This window comes from Scyliorhinus canicula, chromosome 10, assembly GCF_902713615.1.
Source record: "Scyliorhinus canicula chromosome 10, sScyCan1.1, whole genome shotgun sequence".
NCBI lineage: Eukaryota > Metazoa > Chordata > Chondrichthyes > Carcharhiniformes > Scyliorhinidae > Scyliorhinus > Scyliorhinus canicula.
The window spans coordinates 34,633,462-34,659,163 of record NC_052155.1 but is presented as its reverse complement, the minus strand read 5'-3'; the positions used below and the strand labels follow the sequence as shown (position 1 = coordinate 34,659,163).

The 25,702-nt window shown below is 48.9% G+C and overlaps 1 protein-coding gene across 1 annotated transcript in view; it reads right to left on the bottom strand.

Annotated features, from left to right (window-relative positions):
• The window catches only part of col22a1 (collagen, type XXII, alpha 1), a 375,895-nt gene that overhangs the window by 310,317 nt on the left and 39,876 nt on the right, over positions 1-25,702 (bottom strand). The window contains exon 3 of the mRNA XM_038808788.1: positions 18,208-18,774. Within this exon, the coding sequence (XP_038664716.1) occupies positions 18,208-18,774 (567 nt within the window). The remainder of the gene's footprint in view (positions 1-18,207; positions 18,775-25,702) is intronic.

Genomic DNA, 25,702 nt, shown 5'->3' with positions numbered 1-25,702 from the left:
CAGCCCGACACGGCCCCGTTCCCGACGTATTCACGTCCGGGAAATGGGTTAGGAACGGGGCCGCGTCAATCACGTGCGCGATGACGCTGGAACGCGGCGACGACACGAACACGCCCACGTGAGGCCGCCCGACGCCGTAAAAAGGCGCGGGCGAGCACAGAAACTGTAGGCCAAGATGTCGGAGCAAAGGAGAGCAGCCCTGCGACTCTTGGAGGCTGACGTGGAGACACTGCTCGAATCTGCCTCCAGGCGGACACAGGCATCTGCCCCCACCTCACCCAGGGCCGCACGACAGAGGGTTCCCGATCAGCGGGGAGTCCCATCCTCCCCAACCGAATTTGTGGAGCAGGACGCCCAGAGGGCGGCGAGAGAGCAAGAGAGAGAAATGGCCCGCGAACGCCCTGCGGCCTCTCAGTGGGCCGATGACATAGAGGAGGCGTCCACCCACGACGACCTCGAGCTTGCGGCACAGCTATCTCCCACACCATCTACCATCCCAGAGACACTCACCCCGGTTGGCCTATTTAGTGATGAAGCTCCTGGGTCACAGTCTGGGTCGCACATCACAGCTGAGCAGGGACAGCAGGTGGAGGTCGGAGCAGGCGAGGGCCCGGACTGGCGGAGGCCAGGCCAGGCCCAGCATGCAGCTGGCTCCCAGACGTTTTCCGAGTTCCTGGAGTTTCTCAACCCACCCGCACAGCCGACGTTTCAAGAAACCCAGGGAAACAATGACGGGATGAGGGCTGTCTTCTAGACTCTGCAGACGCTGTTCGAGGAGTCGAACTGCGTCCACGAGCAGGGAGTGCTGCCGCTCATGGCAGCAACCCAGGCCGACACCGCATGGGTGGCATCCGCGGTGGAGGCAATGGGTCAGGTTATGCAAGGTGTTGGGCTTAATGTGCACGCGTCATCCTCGGCCCTGGACAGGGTTGCCCTCTCACAGGCAGCAATGTGCCAGAGCCAACACGACATTGCCAGCGCGCTGCGGGCCTTGGCCGAGTCTCAGCAGGTCATGGCCCAGTCGCAGCATGCCATGGCACAGTCACAACAGTCGATGGCACAGTCCCAGCAGTCAGTCGCGGAGAGCATCAACCGCCTGACACGTGCTGGATGGTGTCGTGCACTAACAGGTTGAGACGCGTCTCTGCAAACCTTCGGATCCTGGTGGATACCGTTGCAGGTCTCCAGGACTGGCAGCGCCAGGTGTCGGTGGCACGACGGGGCACCTCCCCGCTCGCACCTCTGTCCCAAAGTGAGGCCCGGGGGCCACCGGGCTCCCCGAGGGAGGAGGAGGTTTCGGGGCCCGTCCCATTAACTCCATCACGGGACGTCCCGGAATTCTCGGCCTCCCCCCGTCCCATCCCTGGTGCATCGGGTGGGCAGCAGGCAGAGCAGGGTGGCACAACGTCACCCGAGACGCCCGCAGAGCAGCCTGGCCCATCAAGGCCGGATCGCCCCATGAAACGCTTGCCGAAGGAGAAACTAGTCGAAGGGGGCGATTCGCAGCAGTCCTCCTCCACTCCTGCTGTATCATCTGGGGAGTCACTTAGACGTAGTGGTAGGGCCCGTAAGGCAACAAAGAGAGACACTGAGTAAGTTGGCACGGGTGAAGGGCACAGTTTAGTTGTAGGGGCTAGGGCACCTGTAAATTATTGTTAACATTAAACGCACTATTCCACCTTACTTGTAATACCGTGTGATTGTTCCACAGCCACAGGAATCGTGATGGTTACCGAGTGTCGCTGGGGTTGACGAGCGGTGAAACTTCGGTGCCGGATGTGCAGTCCCTGCCCCTCCCCCCACCCCCTCCCACAGCTAGCCCACACGGACACGTGATGGAGTGTCCGTGACGAACTCAGCGGCCACCAAGGTGGATGGTTCAGCTATTGCCATGGGTCAAACACTCTCTACCGATTCTGAGCTCACAGCTCATCGCAGAGCGGGCTGTCATCATTCCACATGGCACTGATCACACGCGCAGACACAGCCATCAATGTTGTGCCATACTGTCTGGACCCAGTGGTAAGGGTGATGTCGAAGTGGAGCACTGTACACTGAGAGGGGGTGGGGAGGGGGGGGGGGTGAGGTGGTGGCAGTTGTGTGTTGACCCTCTGCATGACTAGCGATGCAGGTGGTGGTTTGGTGTTCATCGGGGACGTCACATGCGATGCGTGAACCGTGCTGCCACCAGGGCGTCGCGTGCCCGCCGTCCTCGCCGGGTCCGTCGTGCCGCCTCCTGGACATCACCAGCACCTGGGTCGAGTCTGCGTGCTGCGCCCGCCACTCCGCCAGCCTCCTCCTCCTCCTCCCTCTCCTCCTCCTCCTCTGTGCTGGCACCACTGCCACTGGCTTCGCCCTCCGCCTCCTGCAGCAGGTCATCTCCCCTCTGCATCGCGATGTTGTGCAGCGCACAGCAGACCACAACAATGCGAGCGACCCTGTCGGGCTGGTACTGCAGGGCCCCTCCGGAGCGGTCCAAGCACCTGAATCTCATCTTCTGGAGGCCAAGGCAGCGCTCCACCACACCCCTGGTTGCTGCATGGGCCTCATTGTATCGGGTTTCCGCATTGGTCTGAGGCCTCCGTATAGGCGTCATCAGCCAAGACCTCAGCGGATAACCCCTGTCGCCTAGCAACCAGCCCCTCAGCCGGGGGGGACGTCCCTCAAACATCGCAGGGATGTACGACTGCGCCAGTATGTAGGAGTCATGCACACTCTCTGGGAACCTTGCACAGACGTTCATGAACGTCATGTGGGGGTCGCATACCACCTGGATATTCATGGAGTATGTCCCCCTCCTGTTTGTGAACACCTTCCTGTCCCCTGCAGGCGGGCGCATGGGGACGTGAACATAATCGATTGCCCCCTGCACCATCAGTATCCCGGCCACGCTGGCAAATCCACGAGCTTGTGAGTCTTGAGTTGCTTGGTCCTTGGGAAAGGTGATGTAGCGGTCCGCGATGGCATAGAGGGCGTCGGTCACATCCCAGATGCACCTGTGGACCGATGACTGGGAGATCCCGGAGAGGTCCCCGCTCGGAGACTGGAAGGAGTCGGTTGCATAGAAGTTAAGAGCGACCGTCACCTTGATGGCAACCGGGATCGCGTGTCCTCCCCCCGTTCCACGTGGGGCGAGGTGCGCCACGAAGTGACAGATATGTATCACCGTCCGCCTACTCAGCCGGAGTTTCCTCCTGCAGGTGATGTCCGTCATTGTTAGGAAAGAGATCCGGACACGGTACACCCTCGGCCTTGGTCGTCGCCTCTGGTGCCGTGGCTGCACCCTCACTCTCTCCTCCTCCCCCACCTTCTCCTCCCCCCCCCCCCCCCCCCCCCATGCTGCTCGACGACTGGCAACTCCTCGGCCCTTCCCTCTGCTGCTGCAGCTGGCCCTGCATGCACTGCGGGTTGTGGCTGTGGATGTTTCTGCATCTCCAAATGCAGTGCAGCGGCCCCAATCACTGCGAAGAACATAACCGTTCTGTTCGCAGACATTGTGCTAACCTACAGAAGGGTGGTGTTGGGCAGAGAAATGGGACATGTTAGACGGAGGTTAGTCGACACCTCGGCAGCCGCCTGCCACGGGATACCTGTGTGTCCCGGTGGCCTGGTCACGCTGCTGACACGCGGGCAGCCTAACCCCTGGTCACTTTCTGCATCCAACGGGCAGTTAACTACGTCCTCTTCACCGGTGCGTCAGTGGCCTGTGGCCGTAAGCCACAGGGCAACCAACGGCCGTGTTCTCGTGACCGGCACGCCATGGCATGGTGGCAGACATTTTGTAACCGGGATTGGATGAGTCACTCGCTCACTCTCTCCCTACCCCCCCCACTCCCACTCCCCCCCCATCCGTCTCCCTCCCTCCCCCCTCAGTCTCCCCCACTCCCCCCTCAGACTCCCCCACTCCCCCCTCAGTCTCCCCCACTCCCCCCTCAGACTCCCCCACTCCCCCCTCCGTCTCCCCCACTCCCCCCTCCGTCTCCCCCACTCCCCCCCGCTCTGGACCCCTTCCCGGTCTCCGGGATGCCTTCCCCGTTGTGGCCAGACTCCAGCAGTGCGCTGAGCTGTGCGCTGAGCGGTGCGCTCACCTCCTCGAAGCTCTCGTCAGCCAGCACGACTGGTTGACCAGCACAACTGGTTGACGAACTTCAAAAGCAGGTGTGTTGGCCGGCGTGAAAACATGGCGTGATGACGTCGGGACTTCGGCCCATCCGGGCCGGAGAATAGCGGGGGGCTAATAAGTCGGGATTCTGGACATGTCGGGGGGTCTTTCGAGGCCTTTGCTGGGAATGCCGACGTGTAGTTTGTGTGGGGTTCGGAGAATAGCGGGAGGGTGTCGGACCGGCGTCGCCGTGAAAATATGTGCGGCCCGCTATTCTCCGAACCGGCGTGAGAGTGGAGAATCGCGCCCCACATTTCTGATGCAAAGAAGTAGAGAATTCAGGGATAAATTTATGGCTGGAAAGGATTGCTCATTTTGGTTGTGGTAAGTCTGTCGACATATAAGAAAATCCAGGTCAGGGATCTTGAAGTCAATTCGCTAGAGATAGACAGATATAGACAGAAAACATATCGGTCATGATAGAATGGCGCAGCAGACCCGACGGGCCGAATGGCCTAATTCTGCTCCTGTTTTATGGAGAAGAGGGATTGGGCCAGGCAGTTTGAGGTTAACTGAAAGATGGTGGCAAAGAGGCCAAGAAAATCAATGAAGCAATAGATTAGGGTTTTTAAAAATGGAGGGAGAGGGATAGATGCTTCATAATAATAATCTTTATTGTCACAAGTAGGCTTACATTAACAGTGCAATGAAGTTGCTGTGAAAAGCCCCTCGTCGCCACATTCCAGCGCCTGTTTGGGTACACAAAACGAGAATTCAGAATATCCAATTCAACTAACAGCATATCTTTCAGGACTTGTGGGAGGAAACCGGAGCACCCGGAGGTAACCCACGCAGACACGGGGAGAACGTGCAGATTCCGCACAGACAGTGACCCAGCGGGGAATCAAACCTGGGACCCTGGCGCTGTGAAGCCACAGTGCTTATCCACTTGTGCTACCGTGCTGCCACTATACAGCACAAGATCTAATCTGGGAGAACAGCTTACCTAGCTCATAGAGTTAGAGTCAAGGGCATATAGGGATCAAAGTTCAGTACGTTCATGGTGTTGTGAAGGATGAAGAGAGTTTTTTTTATGTAACAGGCAACCTAAAAACCTAAATTTATCACCCTTTTTTTGAGAGTCGAATGGCATCTGCTTGATCTATTAAGTATCCTATTATAACTTCAGTAATGTACTATAACACTTCTGATATGCCATGACCTTTGACACAATACAAATTACTTTGGTCTCTAAACAGAGAAACTCACTATTGCACTGAAAGTATTCCAAGTATATCTTTCAGACGCGACATCAAATGGTTTCCGTTGAAGGGTCACCATCTGACACGACCATGATTGATTGGTTTATCCCTCGGGGCTTTGCAATGTGCTCATTACAGTTCCCACATTATATTAGTGGCCAACAGAAAGTCTGTACCCACACAAGATTACTTTCATCTGTCAGCAATGCAGCTCCTCTCCAATCATAAATCTATAGACATAACTGGTAAGGTTCTAACAGGCTCAGAGCATCAATCAGGAATGAAAAGGACATTCAGTTCGGGAGAGCTCTACCCCTCCTACACGAACTCTCAGGAAGATTCAGACCTAGGAACTGGATTAGACCATTCAGCCTCTCAAACATAATCTGGCATTAACCAGGTGAAACTGATGGGTATCTTTAATCCAACTACCTGCTTTGGTTTTGAAACGCTTAATAACCTAGTCTAATAAAATCTATCGGTCTCAGTTTCAAAATGTTTAATTCACCTAACTTCAACAGTGTTTTTACTGTGAGAGTATTCCAGATTTCCACCCTTTGAGTGAAGAAGTGGTTTCCGACACTATCCCTCGGTCTAAGTTTAACGATATATCTACCCTATTCCAGGCTCGACCGGCAGCGAACATAATATCTCTCTGTCTACCCTACCAAGTCCTTTAATCAACTTCAGACACCTCAATTATGTCACCGCTTAATCTTTTATATTCGAGGGAATATAAATCTGGCCTATGCAACTTGTTTTCACAATTTAATCCGTATAGCCCAGGATTACTCTGATGAATTTGCACTGCAAACTCTCCAAGGTTAATTTATCCTTGCTAAAGGTGCCGTGCACATAAATGAATGAAATACCCCAGATGGGGTCTCAGCAGAGCTCTGCACAGCTGTAACGTAAGTTCCATCCCTTGGTGTGACAGCCCGATTCTGAACATCACAAACAATTATTAGTCTCAACACTCTGGGGGTAAAAGTAATCAAGTGTCCACAGCTTCTTCTCCCTGCTGATTTTGATGCTCTCTCTCTAGTCTCTGGTTGAATCGCAATGCTTTTTTGCTTCTTACCCAAAGTGCCATAATGCTTCTGCCTCTTCCAAATGTAACTGCTTTGCTGCAATGTGTATCAATGCTCTTCCCCCACAAGGTTGCTTAGCGCCAATTACAACGTGATTCTCTATCAGCTGCCGCCGCAATCGGGACAGGAAATTGGGCGGAGAATCGGTATGGACATCAAAATCGTGTCAGGCACCGGGTTCACACCAAATTGCCATTCTCCTGTGCCTCAACAGCGGTGTTAATGCATTCCATTCTGCATGTACAGTAAACGCCGTTGGCATATCATCAGCGGGCCTGACCCAGTATTCTCTGGGGCCTCCGTGATTCTCTGCCTCCGCTGGGGGAATTCCCATCAGCAATTTTCACTTGTGCTTTCAAAAATTGGGAAACAGGCTCCATGGCTGCCGAGGGGGAGAGAGGGGTTGTGGAAACTGTCCAATATCGGCATAATGTGCCTGACAGTTGTGGCGTTGGCTAGGGACTTCTGCCAGGGCTGGGAGGTGTGGCCAGGCTGTGGGCTGTGAAGTTAGAGTGGACGGGCAAGGAACACCATTGCCACACACTGCCAGGCAGCCATGCGGCTGTGTAAGCTGCTGACTGCCCACTGTGAACTTAGTGCCATGAGTCGTATGGTTGCCTCTCCAGGACACCTCTCCAAGGTACCCTGTGGCCCCTGCGACCCATCAACGGGATGGGTGCGCTCCAACGTAACCAGTGCCATCTTCTTGACTGGACTGCTGTGTGTGCAGGAAATGGAGTGCTCATATACGACTGTAGCTTGTCAGCCTCCCGAGTGTCAATCCTAACCCCGGTGAATCCGACACCGTTTTCCATTGAAATCGATCGGGTTCCACATTGCGCTGGTACTAGCTCCTCAATGGTCGGTGAATTGTTCCATATGGGGAGCCAGTTTTGTTGCTGTAGATGTCCACTAGTCCTGCCTCGGCGTCAATCCTTAGGGAACAATTCTCCAGAAACATTTGTAAGTGTGGTAGCGAGCGGGGATTGCCACGAGGTTGTCGGCACTCGGCCAAGCGATGCTGGCAACACAATTCAACATTAATTGCTTCACTTAACGAGGAATTACGGGCAAATTAAGGCGCGCCAGCTGATTTGCTGGGACCGTGCTCACCAGCCCCCGCTAACAAGGTCAAGCAGCGCTTAAACTGCTCTTGCTCAGCCAACCCCAGCCAGCTCGCCGAGGAGACCAGCCCTATGATTTGGAGATGCTGACCTAGGGAGACTTCTAGACGCCATAAGGCCAGGAGGGATTTCCTGTTCTCCCGAGGGTCCCAGAGAGTCAGCCACAAGGCAGTCAGTGCTGCCTGGGATGAGGTGGTGGCAGCTTGTGGAGTGTGACAAGGAGGACTGGTCTTCAGTGCTGAAAAAATGTCAATGACCTACACCAGGTAGCACAGGTGAATAAACACCAATTCCCCCAACCTCCCCCCTCCCCCGCCAAGAGACAATCCACCCCCCAAATCCTCATGTGACCCCAAACTCTTACTCCATCCACTCCCCCCTCAACCTCCCCCAAGCCTTCCTTCACACCCCCGCTCCCACCACTGTCAACCACATATATGGCTAACAATGCCCTTTGTGTGTCTCCTCAGGAAAAGCTCTTCCATAACCGTCGAGAGAGGCCCATACTGGTGGAGGGATGCCAGTCATAAGAATCCTCACCTCCTACGGAGAGTGGGCCCTGGAGGTGACCGGCGTGGCCAAGGACTGATCGGTCAGCCATGCGGAGGCTGGTGGACGCCGCAGATGTGAGGAACCACTTGACTCCACCTGGAGGACCTGTCAAATGTGAGTTGTTATTGCCTTACTGACTGATCCATCCCTCCCACTGATCACATGTCTATTTTCCCGTCGGTCCTCCAGCCGATGGCGGCGGCCCATCCCGGGTGACCCCCTCTCCTTTTTCTTTAAAGTTGACTTTTTCCAATTAAGGGGCAATTTAGCGTGGTCAATCCACCTACCTTGCACATCTTTGGGTTGTGGGGGCAAAACACACGTAAACACGGGGAGAATGTGCAAACGCCACACGCACAGTAACCCAGAGCCTGGACCGAACATGGGACCTCGCTGCCATGAAGCAGCAGTACTAACCACTGTGCCACCATGCTGCCCTTGCTGCCCTATCGCCTGAGTCCGAGGAGAACCCCTCGGAGGGAAGCTCCGAGGATGCAACTGTGGTCGCGGCACAGCTGTCATCCCCACCCTCCACCGGCGCAGATACACGCAACACGGTGGGACATGTTAATGGACAGCCTCCAAGGCACAATCAGGTGGAGGCAGGAACCCCCAGGCGAGATAACAATTGGAGGGCTGCTGGACCCCAAGACCCAGCTGGGTCCCAGCCTGATGCTGAGCTTGTGGTACAGAGGTACTCGGGGCTGATGGAGATGATAGGGAGCAACGATATTCCAGCAGATCCATAGCCGTTTGGACGAGTCCCAGAGGGTAGAAGGGTAGGGACAGGGATTGCCGCCGGAAAGGGTACACACAATCCAGGGGTTGGCATGGTGGTGCCTCAAGCGGTTACCTCCCCAGAGCACCTTCACCCCCCTCCCCCCGATGGCAGCCCACCTCTGCGGGGGTCCCCCACCCCCAGCCGAGGATCCCTCACCTCCCACCGAGCACTGGGGTGGCAGTCCCAACACCCCCGGGCTCTTTGTGTGTCAACAAAGATGACTGCTCACCTTCTCGGCTCCCCACAGAAGCCCTTCCGCCAGTTTCACATTTTTAAAAGGGAGTACTAAGGTGCCAGCATGAGTACTTGCTGGGGAGATCACTGAATGACGGGAGGCCAGTGGAGGGAGGCCAGTGGATATTGGGTGGCTCCCGTTAACTGTATGGAAATTGGGCTTAAGTGGTGATAATTGGTTTCTGACCACAGCGAGATCCCGATTTCCCCGAGGGGTGCGGGCCGGTTGCATCGCAAACTATTTGGCACCTGGCGCGGATCTCGTTTTTGGCTTCTTCCCGCTATTCACCTGGCTCATTACGCTTGAGCGAGAACGCAACGGGGCCGGAGAATTGTGCCCTTACTCTCAGGAACGTAGATTACGACCAACTGATTTTTACAAATATCAACCAAGAACTAACAATGTAAAGTCACGTTCCCTTTTATTTACTGTCCGGATAAAAAGACTGAAGTGATTATTCTAGAAAATAATAATTTTTGAGGCTAAAGGGTAATTTTTCACTTATGACAAGGCAGAAAACTGACTTCAACTGAAAGGTAAAATGTTGGGGTCTGTAGCAATTCAGAGAACGGGGATTTAATTCCCACCATAACAATTGTACTCTTTTAATTTAGTTTGAAAACATCTGGAAATAAAAAGCTGATGCCATTGAAAGTGACCATGAATCTGTCAGATTGTCATAAAAGCCCAATTAAAACCCCTTAAAGAAAGAATACTATCACCTCCATGGAGTATCATGAAGATTGTTTAGTGCCAACTAACGATTTAAATCTACTGCATGGAAATCTGAAGTGAGCTTTTGTAAACATACATAGAAACTAAAGTGGTTTGAACACACAACCCAAGATGGCTAAACCTAATTTGCATTATTATGCTTTCCATATTTAAATTCGGTTAGCTCAGTTGACTGGCTTGCTCGTTCGTGATGCGGAACAAAGTCAACCGAGTCAGTTCAATTCCCCGACCGGCTGAAGTTATTCATGAAGGCCCGGCCTTCTCAACCTTGCCCCTCGCCTGAGGTGTGGTGACCCTCAGGTTAAATCACCACCAGTCAGCTCTCTCTCAAAAGGGGAGAGCAGCCCATGGTCCTCGGGGACCATCGTGACTTTCACTTTCTTTCTAATTATTCGATTGGGGTCAATCTGTCTGCAAAACTCATCAAGGCAGTGATTTGAGGGGAGAGCGAAAGATTGAAATCTCCTGTCTCGCTAGCAAGGCATCTATGCCAATCACCTGAGGAGTTCAACTGTTGGAGATGGGCCATTAATTCTTGGGCATTGGGACCCTGGCTCAATTATCTTCCAGACAGGAACTGATCAATTCTCTCTTGGAATACACAGACAATGCATTTTTTAAAATCCCCTGGCAATTGGAGATGGAAGTTCACATGACTAGCCAGCCCCTTTATTGTTTTCAAACACATTTTCTCAGCAGATCTGAGGACAAACAGCTTGGGGAGAAGACCCAAGTGGGGTTGCCTCTGCCTTTTTCTTTCTCCAAACCATTTGTTCAAGCCCCATGTGCTGACTGTGATCATTGAGGGACACCTACTGCAGACTGAGATTTTCCAGTAGAACCATCTCCCGAAGAACAACCAAGTCAGTCATCTGTATCTTTAAATCAGAAACACCAAGGCCATTGAATTCTACCCGAGGTCAGACGGTCGCTAAACTAAAAACTGCATGTTATTATATTTCTTTATAGGCTTTAATCTGGCTAATCTATTCTTTCCTACCTTGTAATCTATATTTGTGCGTGTGAATTCAAGTGTATATGTGTGTGTAAAAGTTGGTTTGTATATTATTATTTTACTGAGACATGTTTATATATAATAAAGCGAACCTCTTTCTTTGTTAAACCCAAGAAAATTTGTCCAATTTAGTATTTTCTGATGATAGTGCGTAAACAATTAAGTACTCATTGAATTGGCAAGCATATCCTTTTCAAACAAAAATAATTGTAGCGGTCAAATGAGGAGAGGGCAAAGAGGGGAGGTATTCGACCCCTATTCACTCGGATGTAGTAGTAGTCTGACCTATATGTAGTTCCATTCCCATTCCTGATGTAGCCAAGCAAGCCACTGATCCATTCAGATGCAACAGGGCCATTGGAAATGGTTAATAAATTCTAGCCTTGCCGGTGTCCCTCACATCCCAAGATTGAATAAAGCAGTTACTGCACCTAAAGTATTCCTTTCATAACACTTTCTGATATCGGAAGATGGCATTGTTGTTTCTCTATTTAGATTCATCCGTTGAGAAAGATCTTAAAGCCCTCACATCACATATTCAACTGTTTCTTCCATGGTTACAGAATCTCTCTCTCATTTAAACCTCCTTAAAACGGTGACATTCAGTAACCAAGGGCAACCTGCTGCATTGGCTCTGAGTTACCATTTGACGTTTACTTTTAACAAAGCTGGTTTGCAGTTTATAATTTGATTGATACAGCCTCACAATGGATCTAGTTGTCCACCACTGGAAGAATATGAGGGGGGCCCATGCCAATGCACTAATAAGCCTTCATTTTCAACACTTTCTGTGGTGCCTGTGTTTGTCCCTTTAAGATAAATGATGGAATGCAGAAAGAGACATGCTTCACTAAATCTGTGTTGTCAGGATGAATTTACCTCCATTACAGCCAGAAAAGGTGGGCGCCAGAGGCCGATGCCATTTGTTAATTTAATTCCTTTTATTCTCGTAGTTGGGTGGGTAGCTGGGAGGAAGCAGTAAGGGATGCGATGGAGGAGTGTGTGTGGGGTGGCTGTGTGGGAGAGAGTACAGCCAGTTTACAGGAACTTTCCATTGTTGTGAAAGATAATATTGGGGAACTAAATAATTCAACTATTTAAATGTCAATTCTGTCACGAATAAAGTTACTCATGCTTTAAAAAAAATAATGTTTTGTGTCAAGACACACTGAGAAAGGCAGATCTCTAACTCTGGGCCTGGCAATCTTTATGTTGTGAATTACTGTCTGCACCAAACTCACACAGGCTTTGTTCACTAGCCCAGTGCTAAGTGTCAACAGCTTGGCAGATGTCAGCAGTCAAAGGCGCAGATGTTACTTAGTTGCGCTGATTAAAATGGATAATATTTCCTGAATGATCTGAAGGTATGCTGGCACCCGTGTGAGATAGGTGATGTTCATTGAGGTGAATAATAACCACCGACATGTGACAAAGCTACATTCCAACGTATATTGGGCCAAGATCTGGGGCTGGATTCCCCATTTTTGTGGGGAGGATCTGTGGCATTTTACGTTAAAAAAAATTGGTGCCGACCCCTCAACGATCCTGTGATGCCGCATAGAACTCCTGGCTCCCATGGTAAAAACGGGTAGAGAATGGCCAGGTCCGTGGCTGCCCATGCGGACGGTGATGGCCTGCAGCTGTTGCGCTGAAAACTGGTGCCGGCCGTGCCAGGACCCGACCTGCCAGATAGTGGCCCCCCTGGCCACCCCCACCAGTCCCCCCAGCCCTCGTGGAATTCCCCCCCCCCACTGTCAGCAACAAGGCTCTCACGGGACACAGTCCGTAGCCGCCACGCCAGGTTCCCGTCCGCCTAGACCACACGTTAACCGCACGGTCGGGAACACGGTCCATGGGGGGGCGGAGCATCAGAGAGGGCCTTCCGGTGACGCGCTAACGCCAACCCAATGGCGTGCGTTTCGGAGAGGGCAAAGGTTACAAAACCTGCCCCAAATAGTCACTGCCCCTGATTTGGGCGCCAAAAAGGATTCTCCGCCCAATCGCCGATTACAAAATCGCCGCCGGGGAACAGTAAATCCTGCCCAGGTTTTCTTTTTAGGTAGAATCAATTAGGATGTTTAACGACTGAATTATAGAACATAGAACATAGAACAGTACAGCACAGAACAGGCCCTTCGGCCCTCAATGTTGTGCCGAGCCATGATCACCCCACTTAAACCCACGTAACCCGCAACCCAACAATCCCCCCATTAACCTTACACTACGGGCAATTTAGCATGGCCAATCCACCTAACCCGCACATCTTTGGACTGTGGGAGGAAACCGGAGCACCCGGAGGAAACCCACGCACACACGGGGAGGACGTGCAGACTCCACATAGACAGTGACCCAGCCGGGAATCGAACCTGGGACCCTGGAGCTGTGAAGCATTGATGCTAACCACCATGCTACCGTGAGGCCCCTAATTATGTTAGTTGACTGGAACATTTTCAAAATCAGATAAAGTTTCCGTTCAAACATCTGAAAAATTCAAATGTTCACCACCCTTCTGTTGAAACAAAACTGCCCATTTTCTTATTCAAATATATTTAAAGGAAGACAAAAATACCCAGCTATGGGGAAAGAGCAAGATTAATTGGACAGAGTTATCATCTAAGCAACGCAGGATGGTGTAATGTACCATTGACATGACACACCGCTGCAACTATGCTGACGTGGTGGTATTGCCATTGAACAAGTAATCCAGTGTATAGAATCTACAGTGCAGAAGGAAGCCATTCGGCCCATCGAGTCTGCACCGGCTCTTGGAAAGAGCACCCTACCCAAGGTTAACACCTCCACCCTATCCCCATAACCCAGTAACCCCACCCAACACCAAGGGCAATTTTGGATACTAAGGGCAATTTATCATGGCCAATCCACCTAACCTGCACATCTTTGGACTGTGGGAGGAAACCGGAGCACCCGGAGGAAACCCACGCACACACGGGGAGGATGTGCAGACTCCACACAGACAGTGACCCAAGCCGGAATCGTACCTTGGACCCTGGAGCTGTGAAGCGATTGTGCTATCCACAATGCTACTGTGCTGCCTGGGGACAATATGGGGACAATACTCTGGGAACCGGGTTAAAATCCCACCACAGCAGATGGTGAAATTTGAATTTGAAACAAATCTGGAATTACAAAGTCCAATGATGACCATGAAACCATTGTCGATTATCATTAAAAAAATCTGGTTCACTAATGTCCTTTAGGGAAGGAACTCTGCCGCCCTTACCCGGTCTGGTAACACTTGACTCCAGACCCACAGCAATGTGTTTGATTCTTAAATGCCCTCTGAAATGGCCTGGCAAAGCTACTCATTCCAAGGGCCATTAGGGATGGGCAATAAATGCTGGCCCAGCCGGCAACACCCAGTTCCCCATGGCAAATTTAAATTACTTACCTAGATTAGTTCACTCCCTCACCTGGGACTTCTAACATCCAGTTGAATAAAAGCAGTAATTTTGTAGGAATACCATTATCCTGATTTGGATGCATATTGCTGTCTCTGTATTATCAGTCAGAACTCTGGAAATCTCTGAGAGGGCTGCATCAGGTAAAGCTAACAGCCCACCACCAGCATCTTCACAGGGCCAGGGAGGTGAGCAATAATTGAAATGAAATGAATGAAATGAAAATCGCTTATTGTGACAAGTAGGCTTCAATGAAGTTACCGTGAAAAGCCCCTAGTCGCCACATTCCGGCACCTGTCCGGGGAATTAAACCGTGCTGCTGGCCTGCTTGGTCTGCTTTAAAAGCCAGCGATTTAGCCGAGTGAGCTAAATCAGCCCCTAGTGAGCTAAACCAGCCCCATGTAAGCTAAACCAGCCCCTGGTGAGCTAAACCAGCCCCTTTTTAATTGTGGCCTTTCCCATGGCACCCACATCCCAAGAACAAGTTAGAAGAGCTACAGGCATAAAGAGAGACTTATAATCCACTGGAGCAGCAACACTGCCTAGGAGGCAAGAGCAGCAGCTGTCAGTGTGGGCAGCATGACCAGGAGGACCAGAGTCTAATGCCGGAAGAAGACCAACGACCTCCACTGAGCAGCAAGGGTAAGTGACTGCCTGTCTCCTGGCATCCGTTCCACCTGCCGCCCCTCAAATTCCCAGCCCCACCCCCTCTCCCCCCACAAATCACTGGCTGACACTTTACAACCTCCCCACATCCAATCTTCATGCTTGTTCCTCAGCACCTCCTGGTACCCACCAGCACAACCCCTTCATGTCTACTTGGGGTGCCCACACATGCCACCTGCTATAGACCTGTGATCCGTAAAGCACGTGGCTCACATTCCCCTCTCTTTGTCGCGGCAGGAGAAGATAACCCATAATAAGTGGGACTGGGCCAATGTGGGAGGGCTGAGTCCCAGAGATCCGAGTCCTCACTCCATATGAGGAACAAGCCTTGGAGATCGAGGGGTTGACTAAGAAGAGTATTCACTGATGGCGAGGTTGGCCTGTGCCACAGAGATGAGGATCCATTGCCCCTTCATCCAGACGACCTGTCTCAAATGAGTTGTTCATGTCAGACAAAATGATCCTTCCCTCTCATGCAACTCCCGGGAGGCCAATACATTCAATTTCTATCTCGATAATGAGATGGGAATTAATGAAAATCAGGATTAATGACAGTTGTGCCATATTTCGGCAGGGTCTGGAACACGCCATCTGGACCAGGCCAGTTAGATTCCAAAATGATTCGTGCCTGCCGAGAATCTCGATTTTGGCCTCTCCTGCTGCAGCATCCAAATTCTTGCCGGGCGCAATGCCGTGCCATGATATCCTTGAAGTTCTGCAGAAAATACCGTTTCTAGGCAGTTCCAAACCAGCAATATTGAAGCATAAAACAATGAAATGAGACGCTTGAAAGATGCTCATTAGTGACATGTGGGCAGCACAACGGCACAGTGATTAGCACTGCTGTCTCACAGCGCCAGGGACACTGGTTCGATTCCCACCTTGCGTGACTGTCTGTGTGGAGTTTGCACTTCCCCCTCGTGTGTGCGTGTGTTTCCTCCGGGTGCTCCGGTTTCCTCCCACAGTCCACAGACGTGCAGGTTAGGTGGATTGGACGTGCAAAATTGCCCCTTGGGGTGTGGTTACAGGGCATGAGATAGGGTGGTCTTTCAAAGGGTCTTTGCAGATTCGATGGGCCGAATGGACTCTTTCTGTCATGTTGGGATTCTGTGCTCCTATGAGTCTCTGATGTCTTTTAAATATTCAGGAGTTCAAGGATTGCTGAAACTTAAATGACACCAGGACAGTGACACAGCGCAGAACCAGTGCATACAGTGGCTAATTTTAGATTCATATGCCAAAGATTGCAAGCTTTTTACTACACCTCCTTCGATTAGCATTGAAAATTCAGCATACACATCGGCCAAGTGGCTTGCTGGAGTTCAAAATTAAGTAAAGGGGAATAGCCTTGATGAGAACACGTTTGACAAACCTGTGATCTGTTCCTTTGCCAAATGCCTGCTGTATGGTGTAATCCACATGAAAACACTGCATTGTGAGAATGTCACTCTCCATGTGCCTTACATCATTGAATCAAAATTGATTCATGGCTGGCCTGCCTCAGCTATCGCCCTGGAGATGAAGACGGTGCCCTTTAATTACTTTCTTTCAAGTCATTTGCTAGTTTCATGAATAATGAAATGTTTTCCTCCAGTGAAAATGCAACGATCTGTCATTAGTTTTCCTTTGACTGTGCAGCCCTGAAAATAAATCATGGGTAGAAATATTTTCGATCACCTCACTTATCTTCGGCCAGACGTGATGATACTTCTTTTTTTGGCAACTGGCGAATTCAGTGGCTAAAGGACACTAATATGTTCACTGCTAGAGCCCGAATTGGAGACCGCTACCCAATCTACCAACATTAAATTCACGGGGGTTAACTACTTTTTGGGGCTTGTGTTGCTCTGCTGCTATTTGGTTGAAGGTTGGTGCATGAATCCTGCTTTTGCAAAGATGGAGTTTCCCAAGTACCCCGATCCTTCGACAAATGCTGGAGTGGGAAAAGCCCCGAAGAACTCCCCAGCGCAAATCGCTGCCAGTCTTCAGGATCCAAAAGAAGTGAGTTGGCACCTTGTCGGTTCATGCCGCAAACTTTCATTTGCCAACTTTCTGCTCAAATCAGGAGAGCAAAATCCATTTCGGTACGGAAAGAATCCACACCTTTTTTTCTGTACCCTTGTATATTTTGAACTGTTGCTAATGAAATTTGCAGAACCACTGTCAAACAAATCTGCACTTTCCCCCATAAGTGTTCAATCACCCTTGAATAACATTTTTTTTTAAAATTCCGATCTGAGATTTGCAACATTTTTGGGGGGAGGGGAACAGCAAGAATGGGGCAGCACATTAGCTTGACAGCAGTTGCTGACACAAACATAAACAGACATCACATTGCATTTATAGCATAGAAGCAAATGACTTCGTCCAACAAGACTAGGGCAGTGATTATGCTTCGAAAGAGCCTCCTCCCATCTTAATTCATCTCACCTAAACATATCCTTCCAACCCTCTCTCCTTCATGTGCCTATCCAGCTTTCCCTCATACATACTGAAATCCACAGGAGTTCAGACAAGTCAATTTGACAAATTTAATAACCTTTGCTGCTGACGTGGCAGTTTTGCAAGCGTACGTTTTCCAATTATGAATACTCATTTCAGCGACAGACATCTCACCAAAGGGAACACATGAAGGGATTTTCAATTGCCAGTCCCAGCATATCTCACCTGATAAGTGGACGATTAGCAGAAGAAAGTTCCAATTCAAGCATCAGGCAGGCTTTTAGTGGGGGGGGGGGGGGGGGGGGGGGGGGGGGGAGAGAAGGAGGAGCAGTCTTCCAAACCACTTCTATCCCCCTGAACTTACGACCTCTACCAGCCATCTTGCTCGCACAAGCCCCATCTCCTAACAGCCCTAAACCACCTATGTGGACAAGCTGAGTGATTTCATGCCACACCAAACTGCAGGAGAACATTGATTTAGCACCTGCCTCTCACTCCATGGTGTAATTCAGGCCCAGATAAGATAAAGAGTTGACAATATCTCACATTATATGGACTCAACTTGGCAACGAAGGATACTTTTTGATTACCCAATTATATCTGTTTCCCTACCCAGGCAGGTTGACATAGTTGATTGCAGTCACATACCTTTAAAAATACATTTTAAAAGTTCACATGCACATGGAACTCATAATTTAAAAGAACTTAAATGCTTTTCAAAACCTTCAGGTGACATCGTCTTTCCTCATATGCTTCACCACATAACAAATAGTAAGTACTTACTTTGACACAGTCTTTGACGCAGTATTCCTCGGATCTTGTCAATGGCATTAAAATCGGTCACGTGGAACATGTGAGCTGATTTGGGTTCTGAGGCAATCTCCTCCAGTTCCTCTTTAAGGGCGTCACCAACACCCACGGCAAAAAGCCTGATGCCAGCAGAGTGAGCCACTGTGGCATTGGGTAACACTTCATCCTGACTTCTGCCATCTGTCAAGAGAATTGCCACTTTCTGAATGTTCGGGTCATTGGGTCTTCCGCCTGCCTGTTGTGAGAAGCTATTCAAGGTGACGTAGCCAATGGCCTCCCCTGTTACAGTATTTCCTCGGCGATATCTGATGCTTGCCGCAGCCTGCTTGATATCTTCTATGTTCTGGTATGCGCCCAAGTTGAACTCCGTGTAAGGCTTGTCGCTGTAGCTTACGACTCCTACCCTCGTCTTATCTGGACCAATATCAAACGTCCCCACCAAATTGGCCACCCACTGCCTGACTTTTTCGAAGTTCTCCTTGCCCACACTGTAGGATGTGTCCAGCAGAAAGACCAGGTCATAGTGGACATTCTTGCAGCCTTTAAAAGAAGCAGAGTCAACAAGTAATACATGGTTCACATTGAAAAGCATCAGCACTGCTCCCCAAAGCATTTCACTGCAACATGCTGCCTCGAAACAGTGGATTCCAGAAAGATAAAGGAAAGCCTAGTCCTTTCACTTAGCTCCTTTTGAGCTTGTTTTGAGAGGAGGTCCACTTAAAGTGATGTACAGCACAATTGAAGGCTGTTATTATACACAGTTCCAGCCTCGTTTTACAGTTTGTTAAAGCCTGCCCTCATCAGACTGAAGTATTAAAGGAAGCTGTTTGCATGTTGATTCCTGAACGAAAAAGGGCTTCCAGTAGTGGTTTTCAAAGTGTTTTCACTTAAAATTTATATTAGCATATATTACATGTAAGGCATAATTTCAATTCAAAACGGAGATGTGTGCTTTGTTGGGTTCTGCTCCATGTTTTTATTTTAAGCTCCGAGTGGATATTTTTGTCATCTCTGTGGATTTATTGTAGATAATTTACTCCCAAAGTTTTGCTTTCGTGTCAAATTTTTTGTTGCTCTTTTTTTATCCTGGGATTTCCAGCCAAGTGGCACTAATCCATTCACACAGTGTGGCATTCCCTTATCCCTCCGCAGCCATTGGCGATCTTTTACCTTTGACTAAACGTCAGCAGAAATGTTTGGGACACATTGCCAAATAATGGGCAGCACGGTAGAACAAGTGATTAACACTGTGGCTTCACAGCGCCAGGGTCCCAGGATCGATTCCCTGCTGGGTCACTGTCTGTGCGGAGTCTGCACGTTCTCCCCGTGTCTGCATGGGTTTCCTCCGGGTGCTCCGGTTTCCTCCCACAGTCCAAAGATGTGCAGGTTAGGTGGATTGGTCATGATAAATTGCCCTTAGTGACCAAAAAAGGTTAGGGGGGTTATTGGGTTACGGGTATAGGGTGGAAGTGAGGGTTTAACTGGTTCGGTGCAGACTCGATGGGCCGAATGGCCTCCTTCTGCACTGTAAGTTCTATGTTCTATGTAATGCAGTTCACACATTGCAATATTTTGTACATTGGCTAAAAGGGATGTACAACATTTATCTTTATAAAGCGCCTTTAATGTCAATGAAGTGTTTTTTAAAGTGCATCATTTTTGAAATGTGGGGAAGTACAGCAACTGACTTGAACTTAGGGTACTCTCATAATTGGTAACAAAATGAACAAGTGGATAACTGATGAGTGAATTAGTCAGTTGATGGAAAAATATTGCTGTTGTCATCGGCTCTTGTACAATTACCATCATGGAAATGTTTTACATTCACCTGAGAGGACAGACAGGTTTGAGTTTAACATCTTATCCTTCACCACTGCATTAAAGCGTTAGCCAAGTTTAAGCGCGCAATTCCTGGAGTGTATTTTTTGTCCCCAAGAACCTTTTTCCTCCTCCTTTCTCAAAGATGTTGATTTGATCCTGGGTGGTCAATCTTATCATCACCCAAATTACATCTTGCAGCAGAGGACACTGGACAGTGATCAGTGGTTGTAACTTTGGATGATTACTTTCCTCATCAGTTCAAGGGAGCACTGATTATACATTTCTACATTTAGCTTAACTGAGGTTAACACAGACTGTGATTGAATCCAAGACCTTGCTGATTTGTACAGCTCACTAATATGTCAGACAGTGTTTCTATCAAGAAAATCATTAGTGGAACTTTATTTTCAACGTGTCTGCAGTTAGACAGTAAATAGGAGTCCTGGTGATTGATTAGGGTAAACCTTCAGCCTATCTACATTTGTCCGTGACCTTTCTGATGCAATAATTGCGTACATTGACGTAGAGCTATACCATGTTTTGCAGAGTGTTAAACTCCTGAAGACTGGTGACATGAAGTGAAATGCAGTCACAAATTGTTCCTGAAGGATAATATTCAACTCGCATCACATTTTGAAGCATGAATTCTTTTCCTAACAGAATAAAGTTCCGACCAATAATGGTTTTTAAAAAAACTCATCAGAATCTCGTTCTAGGAAATTTGCCAATCTGCTTTTGAATATTAAAAGAACTAGCCCATGACAGACCCAGCCTCGGTGTTCCCCAATCTCCCCACACCCCACAGCCCCCTGAATCCCCGCCACCCAGTGCGGTACAGATGTGTAGGTGAGTTTATTTTGAGCAACCACAGTGAAGGCACCAAAGTTGAAAATAATAGAAAAATAGATGAGATCAATCTCTTGATTTTTTTTCCTTCTGTAGGTGTTCGCATCATCAGCAATTGGTGAGGATGTAACAAATAGGGTGAGTTTTCATGAATCTAAGATCCCATTTTCATTTCTCCTTTCAGTGCAAATCAGGAAGTAATAGGTAGATTTTAGAATATTGTGATTGAAAATGTCTTGAAAATAAATAAAAGGAACACTGTCCAGTGTACAGACAATTTGAGATGTTTGTTTTTCAGCACTCGCAAGGACCAGGTCGGATGGGGATGGGTGTGCACAGAGTTTGATTCCTGTATCTAAAATCTGAAACCCAAGGTGTCCCTGATATTGGACCTCAGGTCATTTAAATGTTAAGCTCTCATAACATGCTGAACCAGCTGGCGAAGAGCCAATGTATATCGGGTTGTTGCAAGTAACATAGGGGTTCTCAGTTAAGTGTGGGTTGGGGAGGGAGAAACTGAGGTCAAACAGAATTGGAGGCTGAGTGGGGAGAGAGATTGGAAGTTGGATCCTGGGAGGAATTGCGGGAACTTGAGAAGGGGAAACAGCATCAATGGTTGAGCAGTGGTGGTCTACAAACTTGAAATGCGGGACCTGGGGCAGAACTCCACTTCGGAATGGGGGGGAGTGGGGTGTGGAAATAAAACATCTACAGCTAAGAAGACTAAGGGAATTGAACAAGTACTTGGCTGTATCCTTGTAAAAGATACCTGTGCCAAGTGCGGAACAGACTGTTGAATGGACCGATCCCAAATCTGGTTTAAGGTGTTGCTTCGCATCACCTCTCATCCATACCAAAATGCTGTCATAACCATGGCAAAACTGGAAATGTGTCAACGTTCTGTCAGGAATTCATGGAGGCCGTTGCAGCAACACATCAGTGATAAATGGATTAGGAGCTGGCGGACAAAGTTGAATGAAGCTACGTACAAAATCTCAGCCAAAGACAAGGAAGGCATCATGTCTGTGAGGACAAATGTATTAATTTTACTCAAAAATGCACGATGGGATGTGAGAAAGGAGTTCTAAATGTGGCAAGATCCTATGCATTCTCTATTACCAACAGAGTCAAATATAACTTACTTGGCCTGTTCTCTGGCCATGCTGAAGGAATAGAACAATAACTTTTATTTATATTGTGCCTTTAATGCCATAGAATGTCCCAGGATACCTCACGGGAGGTATGACGAGATGTTTGGGCCGATGACCAACACCTTGGTCGAAGTAGAGAGAAGGTTTAAAAAGTGCCTTCAAAGAGGAAAACGAGGTAGAGAACATTAGAGAGGAAATTCCAAAATTTATGGTCTCGGGAGCTGAGAAAGGCGCACCAATAATGAAGGGATTAAAGTTGGAGTGTTCTAGAGGTGAGAATTAGAGGAAGGTAGTCTATGGGGCTGGAGGAGATTGCCGAGTCAGTGAGGGGTAAGGCCATGGAGAAATTTAAAGACAAAGCTGAGAATTTTAAAACGGAAGCTTTGCTTAACCAGAATCCAATGTAGGTCAGCAAATATAGGTGTGATGGGTGAATGGAACTTTGGATGAGTAAGGTCATAGGCAGTGGAGTTTTGCATGATGTTCCCTGTCGGGCGTTTTTTTTGGCAAGGGGTACATAAAATAGGGTAGATGCCCAGCACACTCACCCTACTATCTTCCCACTCACCCTTGAAATTAACCCCTCACACTACACATTACCTATTCAATTACATAATCATGGGTCAATTCGGCTTATTACCCTGCCAATTGACCCAGATATTACGCAGCCCACATAAAGTATTTGGTGTGGGCATTTGGATGGTAATGGGCAGCACAATTATTTAAATAAATCCTTCAAAGAGCAGGAATGAAGTGGGGGTTCTTTCTTCGGGGCTGGCCTTTGCAGATAAGGGGCCGTGACCCCCTAAGATTGAATCCCCCATTATGTTTCTATCCCCCTTCCAAACCTGCCCAGTCTCTCCCTGTCTTAGACCTGGACCTATCTGGCTCCAGGATACATGGACCTACTTCTTTTTCTCATTGCAGTTCTGGCAGTGCCCGCACATTCCTCCTGGTGCTATCAGGACTGATGGAGATGGCTGAGGGCAGTACTGTCTCTCTAATAAGGAGTGGAAAACCCACTCAGCCCTTGTTTAGCCCACTCACAGCATGTTACAGCTGTTGGTCGGACAATGTTGAGTGGGTCGCCACCGATTTTGCTTCCGGACAGAGAGGGTCCAACTGTAATATTTAAGGACCATTACCAACTGTGATGAAACTATGGCCAAAAGCCACAGGCTAACTATCATTCTGAAGTAGGCTAAATTTATGTTCCAGCTGGCATGTCATTCACAATAAATAAGACCACTGCAGTTTATTGAATGAAAACAACTGGGTTCAACCTACCAACTGACCTGACTATGCAGCACCCTGTCAATAGGCACATCTCTGGATAAAAGAGTGTTTCTGTGACAGAGTGGGCAGCACGGTAGCACAGTGGTCAGCACTACTGCCTCACGGCTCCACGGTCCCAGATTCAATTCCTGGCTCGGGTGTCTGTCTGTGTGGAATTTGCATTTTCTCCACCTGTCTGCGTGGGTTTCCTCCGGCTGCTCCGGTTTCCTTACACAGTCCAAAGATGTGCAGGTTTGGTGGATTGGCCATGCTAAATTGGCCTTTAGTGCCCAAAAGGTTAGGTCGGGTTATTGGATTATGGGGATTGGGTGGAAACATAAGCTTAAGTAGGATGCTCTTTCCAAGGGTGGGTGCAGACTTAATGGGCTGAATGGCTTCCTTCCATACTGTAAATTCTATGAATATTCAGCAGGCAGGGTAGAATGTGGAAGGCCGGCCAGTCAGGTGTACATTTGAATAGTCAAGTCCTGAGTTAATAAAGATATTGATGTGGCTTTCAACAGTAGATAAACCAAGGCAGTGGCAGAGTCAGGCAATCCTTCAGAGGTGAAAATAGGCAGTGTCGCTGATGGCACGGCTATGTAGTCAGAAGCTTATCTCAGGGTCAAACATGACACCAAGGTAATGCTCAGATAGTTGCCGGGAAGAAGAGCTAATCAACTTTTGCAGGCCACAAACAAATACCAAGATTAAACAAACCATCATACATTCAATGGTGTTCGCTGATGATTGCACTCTGTTGCTCCACAAATTGAGGACCATTACCAACTATGATGAACCTAAGGCCAAAAGCCACAGGCTACCCATCGTTCGGAAGAAGGCTAAATTTATGTTCCAGCTGGCATGTCATTCACAATAAATAACACCACTGCAGTTTACTGAATGAACACAGCTGAGTTCAACCTATCAACTGACCTGACTATGCAGCACCCTGTCATTAGGCACATCTCTGGATAAAGAGGTGTTTCTGTGACAGAGTGAAACCTGCTGCAGCTTTTTCCTTTTGAGAAAACGCATTAAACGAATAAGCATAGACTGAGCCCAGGTTTAAGGTGGGTATGGCAATGGCCCACAGCTAGGTGATTTTGACAGTCCATTCACACATCATCAAAGATCTTGGCGATTTATACATCCTGAACTTCAGCATAGGAATGTCAGAAAGAAAACAAGCAAGCAAGAAACATAGAACAACATAGAACAGACAGTGCAGAAGGAGGCCATTCGGCCCATCGAGTCTGCACCGACCTACTTAAGCCCTCACTTCCACCCTATCCCCGTAACCCAGTAACCCCTACTAACCTTTTTTGGTCACTAAGGGCAATTTATCATGGCCAATCCACCTAACATGCACGTCTTTGGACTGTGGGAGGAAACCGGAGCACCCGGAGTAAACCCACGCAGACACGGGGAAAACGTGCAGACTCCGCACAGACAGTGACCCAGCGGGGAATCGAACCTGAGACCCTGGCTCTGTGAAGCCACTGTGCTATCCATTTGTGCTACCGTGCTGCCCAAGAGAATTTATATTTGCTTTGACATCAGTAGGTATCAAAAAACACTTTACAACCAATGAAGTATGTTTGAAGTATAATCATTGTTGCAATGCAGGAAACATTATATTGAGGGTCGCATGGTGGCACACTAGTTAGCACCGCTGGCTCGCAGAGCCAGGGACCCAATTTCAATTCGGGCCTTGGGTGAGTATCTGTTTGAAGATTGCACATTCTCCCCGTGTCTGCGTGAGGTTCCTCTGGGTGCTCGGGTTTCCTCCCACAGTCCAAAGATGTGCAGGTTAGGTGGATTGGCCATGCTAAATGTCTTTAGTGTCCCAAAGGTGTGCAGGTTAGGTGGGGTTATTGGGTTACAGGAATAGGGTGGAGTGGGCCTGGGTAGGGTGCTCTTTCAGAGGGACGTGCAGACTCGATGGGCCAAATGGCCTCTTTCTGCTATGTAGGAATTCTATGGTTCTAATCTATGGTTCTATGAAAACATACTAGCCAGTTAGTGCACAGCAAGTTCACACAGAGAGCAATATGATGATTACCAGATATATTTCAGTAATGGAGGAACCTCAGCCCTTGAATTTGATCAAAAGCATAAGGTAATTTGCTATCTTTGTGGGTGACAAGAAGGTCTGTCAGGTGGATTGGCAAACTGGCCACAGCACCGTGATGCAGGAAACCATTCAAGTGCAGGGAGTGTGAAAGCACGTACCAATGATATTGGACAGGGTAGTGAGGGGATTAGGTACTGTTCTCTGTGTCTGACAGTACTGATGATTGTGTGAGGGTTAAATACATCTCCTAATGGCTGGACAAGAGTTTTCAAAAGGAAACAGAGGATTTAATTGCCAG